The sequence below is a fragment of the Streptopelia decaocto genome (assembly GCF_964273445.1).
Source record: "Streptopelia decaocto genome assembly, chromosome: 6".
Lineage (NCBI taxonomy): Eukaryota > Metazoa > Chordata > Aves > Columbiformes > Columbidae > Streptopelia > Streptopelia decaocto.
In genome coordinates this window covers 15,581,937-15,602,382 of record NC_138660.1, presented here as the reverse complement: position 1 = coordinate 15,602,382, position 20,446 = coordinate 15,581,937, and the positions used below count along the sequence as shown (strand labels likewise).

General features: G+C 36.2%; 1 protein-coding gene across 1 annotated transcript in view; it reads right to left on the bottom strand.

Annotated features, from left to right (window-relative positions):
* Window positions 1-20,446, bottom strand: part of SLC9A9 (solute carrier family 9 member A9) — a 192,144-nt gene that overhangs the window by 140,715 nt on the left and 30,983 nt on the right. The window contains exons 5-6 of the mRNA XM_082057237.1: window positions 9,724-9,839; window positions 1,941-2,046 (exon numbers count right to left, since the gene is read on the bottom strand). Of these exons, the coding sequence (XP_081913363.1) occupies window positions 1,941-2,046; window positions 9,724-9,839 (222 nt within the window). The remainder of the gene's footprint in view (window positions 1-1,940; window positions 2,047-9,723; window positions 9,840-20,446) is intronic.

Genomic DNA, 20,446 nt, shown 5'->3' with positions numbered 1-20,446 from the left:
GGTGTTATTGCAGTGAAGCTGACATTAACAGTATAACTCTACTTAAAAGGCTACAGGAATGAAGATCACGTTAGGTTGCAGAAACATTGTATTTGTGCAGAAGCTGATCACTTAAGCCAGATATTAATGAAATACGAAATTGTTGATGCTGTATATTCTCTTCAGCCATTACAAATGCCTAAATATGTTAGAGAAGTTAAGGTATCAGTCACCCCAAATATAGAGAAAAATACCCTAGTTTTCCAGTGGCAAGATATTCTGTAGTAGAAAAGAGTTGTAATCTTCCATGTGTAAAAAAGAAAACATGAGAAGGAGACACCCAGCATTTACATCAGGCATCCTTCCTGTAGATTTCTGTATCCATTGCAGGCTGAGGGTCATAGCCCAGACCTGAGTACTGGGCAGAGTAGAGGTTAGAAATCAGGAATCGGGTACTGCCGGACAGTATTTTTCTGTGTAGATTTGCTTTGCAGTCGAGTTGCACCTTTGAAGAGATCCGTGTGCTTTGACATCACAGTGACTGAAAACTACAGACACTTAAAATATTCTGGTTTTCCTAGAGCTGCTTGTAGCCTGGCTGTTCCACCATCTATAGGAACCTTGCACCAACAGATGAAGTGTAAATGAGCTAAAAACATCTAGGCCTTGTTAAACATAGCCAGGGAGAGAAAAAAACATCTCAGATTTTCTGTCACCTACATGCTTCTTTCCCATTCTGATAGCTTCTTTAATGCTTTTCTATCTGTTCTCTCTACCAAGGCTTCTGTTCTTTGCTTAGGTTCCCTTTTGCGCATTTTATTCGCTGATATACAAGATGCTCTGCTAAGTGACACAATCCAGCCACAGTCACTGCATGTGACAGCCATGCTGTGTCTCATCATGAAATGCCCTGCTCAGACACCTGACAGCATTTGAAAATACTACTCTTGCTCTAAAAACAATGAGGAGTTTAATGTAAGTGAATGTAACTAGACTGGTACTTCTCTGAGAATGATAAATTAAATAGGAAAACTATATTTTTTTTTTACTTTGAAACAATTTTGGGGCTTTTTTTGCAATCCAACTTTTATAAGTTTCTCCCTGGGGTTTCAGACAAAATATAAAGCTCATTTTTAACTACTATAAACTCTGTAAAAGTCTGGTTTTCTGAAGGATAGGATCAAGGAACTGTATTTTAAGGAGAAAGGTGGCACTGAACTGGGGCTTACTGTGAAGCATCTTCACGCATCCTGAAAAACTGGATTTGATTTGGCAGAGTTTTGTTGCTTTTAAGGTTATCTGAGAGGATTATTTGTATTTCTAGCAAAGCTCCAGGAAGCATATAATACATGCAGAGTGGAGTTAACTTGAGATCCTGTTAATCATGTACTTAGCATCTATGTTTTTAGGACAGCACATACTTGTGTGATTTTGGGCCATCATTTGTGATCTGTTTGAGCCTTCCTGAGAATAAAAAGGCTAGATATAAATTTAAGATAATAAGATCAGCTGAAGCTGTCTCAGATTCAGTAGGCAGAAGTAGATAAACTGAGTTACTGTGTACCACTTTGTGGCTTTAATCTTGGAAAGTAATAGATTGCAAAAAATAGAGAGAGCCCATCTCCAATTTTATAGTTGCCCTATGTCCTAGGTGCTCATTCAGCATAATTTTTTCAAGATATCTTGTTTATATGAGAAACAAAATTATATTAAATTAAATTTACACATTTTAAAGAATATACTGCTTTCTAAGCTGAAGAAAATGAAATAAAATTATATTCTGGATACATTAACAATATTTGAATTCTGGTTTTTAACAAATGAAGAACAACTCCAGAACTACATCTCTGTAATGAAACCTTTGAATGTTATATCTATACTTGCGCAAAAGGTATCAGTGAGAATTATCAGCCATTAAAACTTGTGATTATCTCACCAAGAATGGAGGTGGGTGTACTTACTACGTCAGCACGATAGCCACAGCATCATTTAGGACACTCTCTCCAAACAGGAGTGTGTACAGATCTGTATCCACATGCAGCTCGTGGAAAATAGCAAGCACTGTCACTGCATGGAGAGAAAGCAAAGCAAATTGGTTATTTTCACATTTCCTCTGGCACTTCAAGAGATGAAGCAATGTTAGAATACGGGTTTTGAGAAGTCCTATCCTATTTATTACCTAAGTGGATAGCAATAAGTTAAAAGGGATCAACTGAAGTATATAAATTCCTGAAATCCAGCAAGTCTATGAGTCTTGGTGCTTCAGCCAAGTTAGGAAGAAACTTTCCTTCTCACACAGAGAGTCATGCACAAATGAAAATGTCACAGCATATTTTACTGTGCATAAAATACTTTGATCTTGTGACCAAGGAGAAATAAGGGTGTTGAAAAGATTTGGGTTTTGCCATAGACTTGTGTGTGGTGAGTGTAGCACTTCACCTATTTTAAGAAGGATCTAATAACACTTGTCTGTCCTACACATTTGCTGAGGAACATGCAAAATAACCTTATACCCTGTCCCACCAGCAGCAGAATTACTTTTACCTCAAGTGTAGCATATTGGGAGTCATGAGGCCCTTTCATCCAAATACAGATATCTGATACTTGTAACCCATTCTAAGGTTCTTTTAGCATATCATTAATTTAAATCCCATTCTTCTCCCTGAGTTATCTGCTATATTTGATTTTTAGTTTACCAGTGCAATAGAAAAAAGTAGAGTATGTTGAAATTAAATTGAAGTTCAGCAAATCATTTCAACACACATCCTCAAGGGCATTTAGACACTTGGCTTATATTCAGGTAATTAAGTCCTATAGTTATTAAAAACTACCTTAGTTGGTTTATGCCTCATTTTCCTTACCTGTAAAGACAGAATCACAGTCCTTCCCAAGATCTACCCAGCACTTAATAATCTCCAAATTAAGAAGGCTATCTACATTCTGTGTTGATATTATTTTCTCTTTGTGTGGATGAAACAGAGCTTTCTCTTTTCAAACAGAACTTAATGTAAAAGCCTCCAATTATTTGTGTGGTTAACAATTACATGGTAGCTCACTGTTTCACTGGTGCTCATTCTAGTACATAACTGTGCAACTGACTGTATCCTCATAGCCCAGGAATCCCAAAGATCAGGAGTGACTCTGGGATGCAATGTTAACATCTAACATTTCAAAAATGAAATCTATTTATTTTTACGTTGAGATGTCTGCTGATAATTCACACAAAAACATGAACAGGTGATTATGGTTTGTGTTAATAACATTTTTCAGAACCTTGAAATCATTACTGATAATATTTTCTAAATGGCACTTAAATATCTGTGTAATCTAAAAATTAGTTTATCAACCCCAAACAGATTCTCAGTTGTCCTGTGAGATTTTTTTGTCAAAGTGATTGCTGTTCATGTGTTATGTTTGAAGAACTTTGGAAGTGTTATTCTACAGAAGACAATTTAGGAGATGTGTGTAGCTGAACATTTGCTGATATAGCTATATTTAAATTAGCTAGTTATATTTAATCATCCTGGTAACCTCATCCATCTATTCCTAGTGCAGTTATAATTTAATCTAGGAAAAGAGTTCTTTCCCCAGAACAGCTCAAAGGTGTAGGAAGGAGTTTTTTGGCAAAAGATATTTTCTTGGTTCTCCAATATCTATATTCAGGTTTTTGCTTGAATAGCAATGCTGCTGTAATGCGCTACGTATGGACCCAATTTAGTCTCCCATTCTTTGATGTCATTGGCACAACAACAGACTTGTTTTCTAAAACTGTTTGCCACTTCCAGCTTTTGCTTATTAACTAATTAGTTTGGGCTCACATTAATAGTCCCTGTGAAAATGATAGATGGAAAATAGCAATCAGTCCAACGCACTGGTGGTGTGTCTGTGCAGCAGGCCAAGCCAATTAGGCAGATGCTTTCACATTCCTCTCCTTCCTCTTGCCTCCTAAGAAATCAACAGCTTTCTCGCCTTCTTTCCCCTCTCTACTCCAGAAATCTGACTTAAAGTGTTTTCAAATGAAAGCAAAATGATAAAGAAAGCAACACAGTAATGCATCAATTGCTTCTTTTGGGAGAGACTCCCCAGTTCTCACAAAATATCTTTCATTGCAAATGTTTCTCCCATTCCAAATGGACTTTAATGGATCTTCCCTACAGCATTGCCGGCTCCTGACTGAAGAATTCTGGTCTCTGCTCTGTCCCTGTGTTTGTCTGGCCCAGGACACAACACGCTTCAGCCACACCACTGCTGACAGATATTTATCTGACCTGTTTTTAAAGAACTGAAGTGATGCTGGTTCCGCAAATCCCAAGGGCGACTAACCCGCTCTTCAGTATCCATACCATTTATAAATGCAGTTATTCCTGAATGTCTAACCTAAATCTCCCCTCCTGCTCTTCAAGTCTCTAATTTCCATTCCTAGCCTAATGAGACATGAATAATCTGTCACATTTATTCCCTTTTTCTTTCCAGCAATATTTTGCCTATGCAAAGACTTATTTCAGACATCTCCTCCCTAAACTGATTCACTTTTCTCAATCTCCTCCTTTTAGTAATGTTTTCCAGCCCTCTAATCACTTCTAATCAGTCCATCTCTTTCCTGAAATACAGTGCCCCAAATCAGATCTAAGTACTGTAGTTGACACTGTCAAGAAACAGAGTGAAAAGATGCTGTAGAACATGTGTTAATAAATCCTGTTTTCCTTTTTTTTGCCATGTATTGGTACCGATGACTCATTTTCAGGTTGTAAACTTGAAACCCTTTTCGGCAGTGGATGCTCATTTCTTATCTTATATGAACCTCATTATCTCTAAGCGTAGCATGTATCCTCCTTGATTTTAAATCATTGCAAGAATCATATTGAGTTCTAATCATGTCCTTCAAAGTGTTTACAGTCTCCTCTCAGCATAGTATCATACGTTAAAGAAGCATTCTCTGTTGCATTAGCTAACTCATTAAGGAAACTGTTAAATAGTATCTGCATAAGAACATAGAACTATATAGTCTTTAGCACACCCACTCCATTTAAGAGTTCAATAAGACATTTTCACCTTGTTTTGCCACTCATCATCTAGTAATTTCCTCAAGATCACATTTGCCTTCATTAATTATGGGAATCTGTGGATATAGTTCAGAATGGGCATATTAAAAGGGACATGATACTCTGCTACGGAAGGAAGTTAATTTAAATTATGTGTGCTGGAACACTTGCGAGCAATAGAATAATACTCTGTGAATAGTCATCATTGTCCAAAGTAGTCACATCATGTTTTGTCTGATGGATGACTTTAAAACTCAAGATGATTAATTTAAAATTTCAGTATTTGCCCTCCTATACCATAGTATCATATCTAATCTGGGAGAACTTTCATATCTAAGTAGAGATTGTGGATACTACATTGCAGTAAGTCTGGCCTCTCTGCCTTTCTGAAGGCATTTTTGAGGAACAGTAAGTAGGGCTTGGTTTTGTGTGGTAACTACTCAAAGACTTGTATAATTCATTAGATACAATATGTATTATAAAAATACCAAACGACTTTTCATTAATGTACACAGCATATCTTCATTTCTTATTTCAATCTAATCATGTGAGGGCAGAGATAGAGATCGGTAAAGAAATATTATATAAGGCTGGAAGGCCAGGAAATTGGGGCCCAGCAAACGAACATCTTTTGTGGCAGTAGAAGACTGACACAAATAGAAAAGACGTGTATGTATCAGCTCCTGACTTAGAAAGGGTTGTGAACTTCATTAAAAAATGAGTGATGGGAAGCCTGAAAAACGAAGCATCTAAGGTTTTTTCAGTACTTGTGCCAAGAGAAATCTGATTCACTTCTTCCTTGACTTCATGGACTGAGACAACCTCTGTTAGGTGCTAAGCCCAGCAAGATTCTGGTTGTACCCAATTCAGAGCAGTGTCTGTGGGCTGGTTTGTGGCAGATATCTTTTGACAAACATAGAAACAAATGGGCTTCTTATTAATTCCTGGAAAAAGTATGTGTAACTGAAATATCAGCAAACTACAACAATCCCTAAGATAACTGTCCAGCACTTATTTGCTGTTACATTTGAAAAGAATAAGGAAGCTCAGAAAACAAATAAGACCATTATAAAAAGTACTGGTACCTTCTGACTAGCAGTACTAATATATTTCATAGCTCATCAGCCTAAATTATTTTAGGAGGACAATATGAAATGAGAAGAAAATAAGATGAGAGAAATCTCACTTATATTTCTTAACCATTTTTCTCTAAAAATAACAATTTCAATTTTAATTATAGTCTCCTTTCCCTACTAATCAGTCACGCCACTCACAGATTAGTTCAGTGGGGAATAAGAAGAATGCATAAACATATTTTAATCAAAAACAGATTTATAAACACTCTTATATAACCACTGTATAACATGTATTACCTTGCTATATTTATAAATTATGCTTCTTAATGCAAAATGCTTTGATTTTATAAGAAACAGAAATGTCTCTTTCTGATAAATATCCAATTTTATCAATAACAACAGCAGTGGAACTCACATCTTCAGTTCAGCTGTAACCATAGTAACTTCAAATAGAGAAAAGCCTTGTGATTATCAATAGGACCAAAGGTAAGAGAGTTCATGTAGCTCAGAAATAGCTGTGCTTCAGCAAACCCTCTGAAGGTAAATCTGTTTTCTATGCTTGAAATGTCAAAAGTTTTTTTAAAAAATGCCAGAGATACATTAAATATCTTTGGACTGGAAGGTCATTGCACAGAATGTGTTAATAGCAATAGCTGAGACAAACTGTCAAAGTTGTACTTTCCAGTTATTTTTGGTGGCTGAGGCAGAGGTGAGGCAGTTTGGTTTTGCGGGTCTCTGGTGCTCAGAGCCGGAGCACTGATACTTAATAATAATAATAATAATAATAATAATAATAATAATAATAATAATACCCCCACTGGTCTGATGTTTTAAATCAAACACTAATGAAGGGAGAATTTGGGAACCTTAAAATTCTATTTCTTAGAAATTAAACCTCTCACCTGAAGTCTTGAAATGAGAAACTTTTTCTGCTGAAAATGGTAAATTATTGGAAGGAGGAATTTCATGTAAAATGAAGGATTCCCTTGAAAGCAACCTTGCTTAGTTCCTAAAGTTTCAACCTCTACTTTCTAGAGACATGAGAGATTTTTGAGGCATTCCTAAATATCACAGATGTTTAGAGATCACAGTCTATGAGGCAAAGCACAGCCCCAAGTACAGGCAGTCACAAATTCATGTCTTAATCTTGGTTCAAGTGCTAGTTTTCTCTTTAAGAGCAACTCTTCTGAACAAATTTTATGCAAAAATCTCTGTATTAATGATTTTCAAATACCCTTAAAAACCAAAACCTACAAAGTGCTATATGACATTATTTCTTTCTTCCTAACAATATTAACAACCTGTAGCTGGCATACATTTGTTTACTTCCCTGGTAGCAAAATTATTAATTTAACAGGTAAATATCTACCAGTTGTCTTTACCATTACAAATAAGGAACTCAAAACAACTTCTGCCAAGTCAACAGATCGGTTTTTAACATCTTTTGAGACTTAATTGCTTTACACAGCCAAGGGAAATTAAATCTCTTTTTGAAAGAAGCTTATAATCCTACACAGTGAAGAATTAAATGAAAAATCAGGTAGTAAATCTGACAGGAATTTATTATTTCATTTTAGGACAGTAATTTATTACTTTTTTAAGCTAGATATCACATATAGAATCATGAGACTGATTATTTTGTGCCCTAGCATGTACCAATCCTCCAGAGGACCATATTTTAACTGACTATGGAATTCAAATGATCTCTTTACATGGCTTGAGATTCATCAGCAAATCCTACAACACAACGTAATATTTTCAGCAATGGCTACCATTTAATTAAGCAAAAATTTCATTCAAAATTCTCTAAGTCTTTGAGGGATTGAAATTTATGGATAAGATTAGCAAAACCACGAAACAGCTTAGACTTTTTTTTAATAGACAACAGAGGGAACAACATTAAAAAAACTCTTGTACATGCACAGACATTCTATATAAGCAGAAGAGTAATTACAAACAGTATTAATCAATGATTGTCGCACTAAGAGTAGTTCTCTCAACTGCAGTGTTAGCTTATCAAGTCTATGTAAATATCTGGGAATAGTAATCCTTGTTACTTCTCACTCCTTCCAGTGCAAGATGAGCTTCTGTCTCTTCCCCCCGCCCCCCCTAATTATTCCAGATTAATCAGTGGTGATTGAATACTATTCTAATAAAAATCAGTGTGTTTGTCTTATATATTTCTCTTTTTAAGTCAACATGTTCATTTGTGAAACTACATAGTATAGGATGGGAAAATGGGAAAAGAAACTAAGCCAACTGCAAAACTCTATTCATAGCACACTTGGAAACCATAAGCAACCCTATATTCCACAAGCAATTTCTTTTCCTAGATTTTCTATGTGCTTTCAGTTTCTGTGTTTTTTCTCTTGCTCTGAAGTTAGGCTTCAATCGTGCTGAATCTTATTACTGTAGCTGGGGAATTTTACAAGTGGCAGCATAGTGAATGCTTGGATTAATTTAAGAATAACAATTTGATGCAGCTTTTACAGCAATCTTGGCAACAACCAGTTTTGTGGAAATAAATTGGTTTACACCATATTTTTAAGCCATCAGAATGATAAATCACAAGCCCAAAGTATTTTGTTAAATATTGAGTGTCGTTTTAAAGAACGGAACAAATCTGTAGAACAACGTTGCTTTTTGTAATTTCTTTTAATAGCCATGAATTTGAAAGATTTATTCACAAGTTTCTCAGAAAAGCTTCTCAAGGGTAGTCAACACTAATGCAGCATGTCATGTGCATCACAAAATGCTTTCTGTTCTACTTTCTGTAACAGCTCAACTGAAAATCTAGCAAAAATCCAATGTACCCTTGTCTCTTTGTAGATAACTTATCAAAAATTCCTTTTTTTTTTTGCCTCCTTCACTGTCGTCCCGCAGATGCAAAAATACTACTTACCTTTTAATATCACAATACTCTTATTAATGTGTTCAACATAACAAAATCTAGAAAAATCTATCAAACCTAGGCTAACTTTGAGGTTACCCCTGTTTTGATTAGGAAGTTGGACTCAAAGACCTCAGACATTCTTTCAAATCTAAATGATTCTGTAATTCTGTGTTTCCAAAATTCACTGCATCTGTTTCCTAGACTTGGCTATTTACTGTAACTTCAGGCTTTAAATCTCACATCTGCAAATTCAAGTCAACCTGTTGGCGTCTATCTTTTTAGATTTGTATTTATCATGAAACACTGCATTTAAATTATAAACTGATACCTTATAAACAGTATTTATGTGGCTAAATCTGAAAGCTAGGTTCCCCATATCTTTAAACTGGAACAAAAGGTCTAAACTATTAACCATGAGGCTCCAGCATTACAGCAGTTCTCACATCAGCAATGAGCAGATACGTGTCCTGAAGACTGGAGAACATCATTTTTCTAATCTCCTCAGCAACTTCATTTATAAAGTTTGTGAGCTAAACATAGGTAAACCGGTTACCAAAACAAACACAAGGGATCTCTGGAGCCAATTTGACTTATGATTATCAGAATATCAGACATTGAACAGCTATGGAAGTTTAAAAAAAATCAAAACAGAGACTTTGAACATTTCTATGGCATGTACAGTTGTTACGTTATTTACTCTTCTGACTTTTGAAAAAGTATTTTAAACGGTTACCTGGATCTGTTGCAGACATCAGCGATCCAAAAAATAAACAGTCAGTGAAGTGGAATTCCCATCCTTTTAACTGGCCAATATGTACCATGGCCTTCACGAAACCATACATTATCAACCTGTCAGGGCAAAGATAAGACAGGCATTCAGACAGAGTATATAACACGCTTAATTTACAGTATGAAGCAGGTTCTTATTCTCTCCAGCTTCTTTTAAATAAATGTATCATGTGAATAATGAACATAAACTACTATCATATAAAAATTCTATTTCCTATTCAACTGTTCAAGTATTGTATTGAAACGTCTGAGATAACTCCAAAGCAAAGACTTTTCTGAATAATTGTCATCTGCTGGTAGCAGAGGACAATGCTTTTAGCTGTTTATTTTTCAAAAGGAAAGATAAGGTAAGCTTACGAAAGCATTATTAGGACTAATTTGTAGAACATTTAAACAAAGGCAGTTCTACTATCAGCTCCGTGGCCTGCTCTAATGTTTCTAAATGAATTGTTTTATTCTATCAGCTTTTAAATGTTAGCTGTATTCAAAGTTCCAGATAAGGTCTCCAAATGAGACAGATATTTAAGAACTCAGAATGACAGTGTGGCAGCAAAGTCACACTTAAAAACGCACTGCTAAATCCTCCCTAGTTTCACAGGAAATATTATCATTGGTTTATATAACTAGATAAACCTGTCTGAGGTGTGTAATAAGAATCTTGAAGCACCTTGAAAAAAGGAATTCAGTTGTTATTAGAACCAGTAGTAGAATTTTAAATTTTTGTACATTTTCAACCTAGTTAATAAAAAACCCCATTGCATTCAATAGCTTTTCCATAAACACAACACATAAATTGACAGCTGTGCTTTCCTAACGAAAAACTTTAAAACCAAAATCATTTAAACAGAGCTACATGCATTCACACAATTAGCCACATTTTGACCTCAGCTTTGTTCCTAAGATACTCCTGGAGTCGCATATGTATGGAAGATCTGAGTGACAGATGAAGTGCTACTAAACAAACAGACTGAGAGTTAATTACAACTTGTTTTCAGGTACTTTACCAAGCTGTACATTTTCTGACATACAGTAACCTTGTTAAACTGAGAGGGAAGCAGACAGGTCAGTGCAGGATTCCCCGGTGGCACCAGGTATATGTGTTGTGTTTATATGAGCTGCCTGGCAAACTGTTGGCCACCAGTTCTCAAACAATTTCTCCAGCTGTGGGTCTCCTTGACTGATGAGCTCACTTTCCCTCCATTCCCAAAGGATAGTGATTCAAGACCCTGTGGTGACATTTTTATCCCCAGCACAAATAGGTTTGCTTTAAGGAATTATTTCTTCAAAAAGTGATTGTAGTGCTGCTATCCTGATTTGCAATTGTCTCAAAAGTCAACAGGAATGGAAGTGAGCATATGCATGCCTTTTAGAAATAACTGCCTAAATCTGCTTGCAGTTTTAACCAGACACTCTTCTGATTCAGTTAAAAATATTCTTAAATCATAACTAAAAATTAAGTTTTGGCTATCTGACATATTTAGTCATGATAACTCTTTCAACACCCAGTGTAGACATCATCTTGGTCTTTAGTATGGTTTCTTATATATCACTGTATCAGAATGTCTCCACTTGCTGTCTGTACAAAGTTGCAGATGAACTGGACAAAATTGGATTTGTGAGTCTTTCATTGATGTGGGAGGTCTAAGTTTGCCATAACGTTTAGTACAGTAGGTTTACAGACCTTGGTCTTAGTTCACATACCATTCAATTCTTGGCTGCACTGAAAAGGGAAATGAAACTGTAGATTGGACTAAACAATGGTGCTGATTTAATCACTGAGATGTTAACCCTCATCCAGCAGAGAAAAGAGAACAGCAAAGTCAGAATATTATGCCTCTTTAAAAAAATAAATTCATGAACTACTTAATACACTTTGGCAATGCTGACATGGTACAGGTCCAATTTTTCAAACACAAACCCAACTAAGTATGTTTGGATTATATGAGAAACTGCCAGTTTAAATAAACCACAAGAATATGTGCTTTTACCTCGCCCTCTAAAATGTATGAAAACACGCACAGAAATTATTTCCTTTTGAAAATACACTGGTTTATCTTCTCTTTAAAAGCTGTATAATTTTAGTGAAAGTAATACATGAAAGTGATAATCATAATTTATCGGTGACTTCTTACCAAACAGCTGTACCAAATGCAATCCCCCTTCACTTTAAATAACTTCACAATAACTTTAAATAAAGTTAAACCAGAAATAATTTATTTATTTTTCAGTTATAATTTTCTAATTACCTTCAAATTTGGTTCCTTGTTATCTTCTTCAAACTACAGAAAAATTTCATCTAGAGGCTATTTTGAAAACTAGAAATCAAGGGGTACAAGGGGAAGTTCTGAACTGGAATAAGTTATCTGACATTTGTAAGATTAAGAGAACTATGGCTGTTCATAACAGCAGAGAATTTGCTCTCTGGAAAATAATAAATTCATCATAATACAGAATATACTTACACATCCACTGAAAAAATGGGAATTTACCTTATTGTATCTCTCCAGACAAATCACAAGCTGAGTATGTAATGTATTTAGTATTTTTAAGCTTATACTTTAAATACAATTGCTTCTGTTATCCACACATGGCATCAGATCCTGTTCTCAGTTTTACAGATTAGAACTAAGAGAATTTCCAATTTTAAATCAAAGGAGTTACTCTGCATTTTAGACAGGTAATACTCAGATCGGACCCTAACCCTGTGTATTCCAGCTTGTAATTTTCTATTATGCAAAAGTGTTACTCTGGCTCTACCAGTGATAGAGATTAATCAGGTGACAGTCTAATATATAGGCAAATTTAAACCATAAAGCAATTTATCTCTGAGAAATGTTAATAACAACTCTTTTTAGAGTACTAGTTGATGATGTAGTGCAACTTTTCCACTACATACTGAAAAGTTTGGTCTCAGCTGGATATTTGAGCTCCCAATGATAGTGACATTAAATATCATCCAGTATCATACAATGTAACTAACTGGTCTTAATGGAAATCCAATGACGAAAGGCATAGCCCAGTGACAGCAGGGCATTAATCCCACAGAAACATCCTGCGCTGGTGTCTCTATTGCTATTATAAACTAGAATTGAAATTATTCTTGATTTTGAAGGCTGCTGTAATTTCATTTGATACATCTAGGCTATTTTTAGCAAGTTTACACCTACCAAGTTTCAGCAAATCTAATTGCTCTATTTATCTTCAATAATTAATTTAATATAAATGTTCAAAAAATAATTAAAATATCTGTTAAAAAGTTGTAAATAAGTCAGCATCAGGGACTCTGAATTTCCTTCAGAATGTTCCTGTCTCTAGAACACATTCCCAACCCAGCGTTTGCTGTTGACAGAGTAGACTATTGACACAAATCAAGTTAGCAATATTAGAAGGTCTGAATCTGTTTAGTAGGATGGTACTTCCATATTTCTGATTCCTGTCTGTGAAATAATATTTTTTATTTTATTTTTTAACTTTTTACTAATCTAGAATTCTAAATGTTATTTTTTATTCTTTTAGAATATCAGAACTGAGATGTTCAAGGCTACATAAAGGACATAGAAGTTGAGTTGCAAATCAATATAACCCTAATTTCTAATGTGACCTTGAAAACCTTAACTTTAAAATACACTTCCAAAGTAATTTTATTTCATATACTTTAAAATTTCTTGCTTTTAATCTATATTGTAAGTTCTTTGGGGAGGTGGTTGCCCCTTAAACTGTGGGACCTTTATCTCTGTGTTCTACAGGATAGTTCTCTGATAATAAACATCACAAAGCAAGTGCTATTTACTGTATATGTCTGGATTTTGCATTTACACTGCAAAGTGTGTATCACTGAGAATACTGTATTAGCCCCTTCAGATAGTGTTTTTTTTTCCCAAAATGAAGGGCAATTAGTGTTCTGTGCAACAAAAAAAAACAAGGTACAAATCTATGAATGGACGTAGATAGACTTACATTGAAAACCTGAATCCTCCGAGCTGCTGCCTTATTGCCCTGCTACACTTAATTTTCATCCATAAAGACTGTTCACTCACAAAAGGTCTTTTCTGGGGGGCTTGTCCAGCACTATGTAATGCATGTACTGGTTGTCCAAAGATCCTTTGGGATTCACAAACCAGCAAATGATCTGTCTTGCCTTTGAGGTCTGTTAGGGTAATGCTGAGACCTGGCCATTCCAATATCCAAAGCAGAATGAAAAAGAGGTGGTTCCACTTCACAATCCCTTTTCACTCAAATCTAATAGAGCAAGACATGTGAGCTTCAGGTTCAAAATCCTGCTTCACTTCATTCATCTTCATTTTTCCTACATACTAAGAACATGACTAAGCGAGGCTACAGGTTCCCAGTGTCTGGAAGCTGGTCTGCCTTGCCTATCATTAGCCATTAGTCATTAAACTAGACAGCTAGAAAGTGCATGAATGTGAAAGTGTGATATGTGGTGCAGGTGATTTGGGTCCTCATCCTGGCTGATGGGAGTCTGAGCTTGAGCCTACACTTTGAAGTCTATTTTTTTTTTCTACTCTGTCTCTCCAGTTTTGTACAGGGAACTTGAATCTGTTAATTCTGCTAGGTGACAAAATGTCTCAGACCATGTCTTTTCTGCATCTAGGAATATATGAGTGTTCAGGGAGTTACATACAATCAATACAGAGCAGGGAGTTGATTTGGTGTTGCCCCACATCCTTATCAACTTGTAGTCATGAATAAATATGCAAAATCAGCAATTTATCTGTGTGAACGGAAACTAGATGATTACAAACATTATATTTTAGAAAGAAACGGCAAGTAGATTGATCAATAATACACAGTCGCTTAATATTTCGCAGTCGGACTCAGTGATGGTTTAGTACTGGAAGTAATATTTGTGAATAACTGGTTTGGTCATGGCAGTGATCATCCCCCTGTACTCACTCACTGGTGAGGCCCCACCTTGAATCCTGTGTTCAGTTTTGGGCCCCTCACTACAGGAAAAGACCTTGAGGTGTTGGATAGAGTGCAGAGAAGGGCAACAGAGCTGGTGAAGGGTCTGGAGCACAAGTCTGATGAGGAGCGGCTGAGGGACCTGGGGCTGTTTAGTCTGGAGAAAAGGAGGCTGAGGGGAGACCTTATCACTGTCTACAACTACCTGAAAAGAGGTTGTAGCATGGAAGGGGGTTGGTCTCTTCTCCTGAGTAGCAAGTGATAGGATGAGAGGAAATGGCTTCAAGTTGCACCAGGGAAGGTTTAGATTGGAGATTAGGAAAATCTTCTTCATGGAAAGGGTTGTCAGGCGTTGGAACAGACTGCCAGGGAAGTGTTGGAGTCACCATCCCTGGAGGGGTTTAGATGACGGGTAGATGACATTCTCTGGGACATGGTTAGTGGTGGATTTGGCAGTTTTAGGTTAACAGTTGGACTCAACTTTTTTTTTTTTTTCAACCTAAATGATTCTATCATTTAGAATATTAATAAAGTAACAAAACAGAAGAATAAAACTTAGATTAGCTTTGCTGCAGGACAACTGACATTTTCTACACCCAAACAATTCTTTTTTTTTTTTTTAAATCTGAGGAGGAGCCCATCAAGCCAGAGCAAGTATTTTGCTACTTTGACAGGAAAAGAATAAAACAGTAATATAATGAAACACAGGAGAATTCAGAATTTTCCAGATTATGCAAGTCTGGCCCTTACAAAGTGCGTCCTCTCTAAAAAATGCTACATACAATGCTGTCATTACAGAGGAGAGGAGATGCCATTTACATATTTGAATTGCTGAAGTAAGAGTCATCTTCTGGGAAACTGAGCTTTAACTACCATAATTTCCAAGTATTGGCAAGTAGACCACATAAAATCTCAGTACAGCAACGCAAAATAAACTTTAAACTGACAAAGATATCAAAGCAAATGACTGACACTGCAGAACCAGAACAAAAATTCTGCAAGGCTTTAATGATTCTGAGCATTGGGCTGTCCTTACATTTTTGAAGCTGGACTAAATTAAAGCTTGCCTATGTGAAAATCAAGAATCTCCAAATGTAAAAGGCCCAGGATTTTTACTACCACAGTTCTGCTGCTAACAATGTTCTACTGCTATGCATTGAGGAAAGGAGTTTGGAGAGCATATTATCTGTCTGGGTACTGCTGGATGTTTCCAGTGAATTTCTTTATAAAGATGCTGGCTAGGAATGCTACTCTGGGACTGGGACATTCTTAAACTATTTGTTGTTTAAATGTAGAGGAAAAAAAGAGCCCTCTCCTAAGGACTTATCAGAGAAATTACTACACAAGAAACTACCTAAATGCTCAGATGCAACTCAACAGAAGCCTATTTTTTTTCAAGAGTTGCCTTTAGCAACAGCCAGTTTTAAGAAGGGATCCAAAAAGAGACAGTGAAATTGCTTTGGGAGTTTTGGGGAAGCTCTTGTCAGAAAGTTCTAAATAGTAAAACTTCTATCCAGCATACGGCTAGTAGAGCAGAGATAATTTGTAATTTTAAAGTAGAGGCAAATGGGGTATGTCTGATGCAGAACAGAATGAGAAGACTGGAGGAAAGATGCAAAGAAAGAAGCTCTCAAGGGGCTGGGAGGATGATATTAACAGCAGCCTTGTGAAGAGCCACAAATGGGGTCAGACCACATTTGTGAAGGAAAAGGATCCTGGAGTCATCAAGAGAGGCAGGATGAAAGCCTGGCAAGGGTCTTAGCCATATGGGTGGATGAGAAAGACCATATAAGAGACATGTCAGTAAGCAGCATACTTGACATCTAAACACATAACAAAAGGCTGTACAGTACCTAAATGCAGCTGGTAAAAAAAAAAAAAGAAACAACCCAAGTTACCAGCATTTCTGGGAATGGAAGACAACAAGATGTCCAAAAGAACCGTTGAGAGAGTCTCTATATGCACGAGCAATGAACAAAGTGGGACAAGATGACAATGACAAGCAGGCCACCTTTGCATAATGCAGCTCAGGTACATGTGAGATAAGACAAATACAAGTTGAAATAAATCCTACAAATCTCTCATAGTAAAAACATGCTCAGATGGGACGGTGCAGTCAGGTAAGAAGTCTTGTGCTGAGATTCGCTTCCAAAAAAATCCTGGCCAAATCCTCAGCTTGCATAAACTGGAATCCCAGCACCTACCCCTACATTAGAGCATACTGGAAAAGTATGCTAAGAAACACAAATTGGCAGGTTGGTTCATAGGATGCTGCTTCTTTGATAACTGCATCCTTACATGCAAGTTAAAAGGAAAACCTATCAGTTCTAAAAGAATCTACTCTTAATTTAAATCCATAAGGGACATAATTAGAATGTGACGGAAACTGCTAAGTGAAGGTGTACAATATAAACACCATATCTTCAATACAGACAGCCACATCTGCCTGATGATCTTATCAGCTGTTGTATTTTCTTCAGTTTTGTTATTCACTGAAACATCACTGCTAAATCTCACTACTAAGGGTCTTTATGGTGTTAGGGGTTTAAAAAACGTAATTCCAGACTGAAAGTGTCTGTGCAGTTGTGCTATGTAGCATGAATGAGACTTGTAATTTAAGTCTTTCTTGCCAAATATGTTTTCTAATCTGCGGAGAATTTTTCATCTCATATTTTAACTCCCTAAAGGATTTGACTCTATCTAGACATGATTATCTTGTAGCCTGAAGCCAGCTGAACATAGCTACAGATTGTAATCATGCAAGAAAAAGATGAAAAAACCTGAGTTGCAGTTCTTTCTTGTCACGACAAATAGCAATATTAATAAGCCAACAATAGGAAAAGTAGAAGATTTTATTCTTGCTCATGTATGAAGTAACATAGTAATTGATCAATATCACTACAGTAATAAAAAGTCACTAGTAAGAATTTAAAATGTATGTTGAAAAACGTAAGTAGTAGAGATGAAAATGAAATACTCATTCATCTATTCCAATCTTTCTATTTCTACCATACCAATATATTTCTACATCTTTTTCTATACAGTGCAATGCTTCACATAAATATTTTGGCTACAGTGATTCATTATTTTGAAGTGGACTCTGTGCTAGTATATTGTTTCTCTCATCATGTTTTAAATCAGTTTTGTCACTAGAAAGGGTATTATCATGGGATTTTTCTTCAATAAATCATTTGCTAACTAATCCAAGCAAGAGAAAACCTCAGCAAAGTGTCTCAGGTAACAATAAACTACTAATAAATTTACCATAAGCTATTCTGTGTAAATCACATGAGAAGAAAACCCTTTTGGCTACAGAAATAACTGATAGAACAGAAAAGAAACTGGCTTTACAAATCGACTGCATACCTAGTTACCTGAGGCACAATGACTGTTCAACAGTTGAGTATTAGAACTATATGCACAGCTTTAGCACCTATAGATCTGACAAACCATTCAAGTGAGCACAGCTGTGCTCCTGGCAGGGCATTTGGTGGTGTAAGAAGAGCTTTTGCTTAGCATTTCCCAATGAGCAACGGAAAAGAGCTACCACCAAGGCTTTTTTTAGCAGTCATAAGTTATCTTCTCTTTGCTTATTCAATCAGAAGTTTTGATGGGAAGTCTTAATGAAGAGAAACACACTTTACACCTTAGAGATATTGTGTACAGGGGTGTGAGTAAGAATGGCTGCATTTTAGTAACCATGGTACTATTGGTAGCTTATCTTGCTAGATATTCCTATGATATTGGACTTTTGGGAAAGTGATGGCTGTTCAGAGTTATTCAAACAATCAAGCAGCAGATGCTGGATGTGGATGAAAAAAATCCAGCCCAGGTTTCTGTATCAGTCAATTTGGGGGCCACTGATAACAGAAAAAGTTAAGAAATCTGCTGCATACTTCAAAATATTTATCTTGGGTTCGACAGCCCACCTTAATTGGTACAGGACCAAAGTGAGGCACTGTCCTGGGAGAGATGAATTGAAGCACAGGCAAAGCCATCCAGTCCTGGGCTGCAGCAGGTGTGTGTGTGCAGGGGCTGCAGAGGCTGAAGCAAGGCCAGAGGTGGCTGCGTTTGCTGTGTCTGCACTTGCTGCTCTACCTCTGCCCAACTGCAAGGGTGTTGTGCCCAAGTAAGTCATGTCCTTTGACTTTAGGCAAGACCAACAACATTTGTGTTTGATGCTTTAGGACTGGCTGGTACAAGACTCTGTGGAATGGCCAAGTGCTCAGAAAGCCTGAATGTCTGAGCCTTTGCTTACTTAAAAACAACCTTCTATGGAGTCATGCTTAAGAAAGTAAAGAATTGCTACATGTCAGTATGAATTTTATTTTAGGTAGTCTTCTATAGTACATTTAACCATGGAAAGTATCTATTGAGATATAGGGATGCTTTCCTTTAAAGTGGAAAAAAACCAAAAACATTTTGCCCAGGTTCAGAATTTCAAGATGCAATTGTAGACTTTTCTAAATAATGCTAAGTGTCGCAAAAGTCACTGAGGAGTGAAAAAAAGGGGGTAAGATGTGGACCTATATGAGCTGAAAAGTTAGTGGAGGTCCCCAGACACAGCTGGAAGCTGTCAATAAATGGTGTTTCACTTTTTGTTTCTTTTTTTTTTAAACCCTCTTTTTTCCAGACTGAATTTTAATCAGTCTTCACTGTACTGTAGTTTTACATTTTGCATCAAAGGCGTCCAAACCAATTCACCACAGCTCACAATTGCAGGACACTATTTAATGCATTTTAATATTCCTCTAATGAGTATAACACAGTTGCAGGATCCCTGTGTTCCTAAGCTCCATTTTAAATCAGAGCCATTATGCATTATATACATAAAAACCTGAATCTCTTTGCAATGAAAAGCTGCACTTGATTTTTGACTGATGACTAAAATCTCATCATTACTTGGGCAAATGAGCCATGAAACACTGTCAACTCTACTGTGTCCAAATCATAGTGCCACTGCATATTTTATTGCACTACAAAGATTTAAACATTATACCAAGATCTGCTTTAGTCAGTAATGCTAATTGAGAGATTCTCCAATAGATACTGAATAATAGACAATATTACACACATATTTTGAGACTGACATCGTCATGAGAGTAAAAATGAAATCTAAAAAAGTCAGACATATGTATAGGATTTTCCAGATACAATAATGGTGGATTATTTTAGAAATGCATATATTACCATTGTATGGAAGGTGGTAGAATTCTAAGAAAAATAATAGTGACGCTAAGAGCCTTCCATATGAAAGAGAAGGATTGAAAATACCTGTTTACGGAGGGAAAATAAGACAGTGATGCTACGTACAGGAGTTAAAAACATTGTAATTAAATGTTAACAGTTCTGAGCTCTCAGATTACACAACTATTGTGACATACTGAACTAAAACACAAAGTCAGGGTGTCACATAAATCAGATTCACTAATTAATTGGCTAATTAATTGAGTAAGCAATGAATTCAGTTCACCAATTTGATAATTATTATAGCAACTGTAACATGCAATGTTCTTTCTTTACCTACGAAATGTCATCATCCTGAAGAATTTAGTCTGGTCAAAAGGTTCAAGAGTTTTCTAAGTTCAAGAAAACCTGTTGCAGCCAATTCTAAAATCGCTTTCTGTAAGAGAAGTTTCTTTCTAGTTCTCAGCTCTGTGGGTGCTTTGTATTCTGAAATGTGAAGACCCTTAATCCCATCTCATTATCAATATAAATGTCTGACTTTAATAAAGACTCTGCTA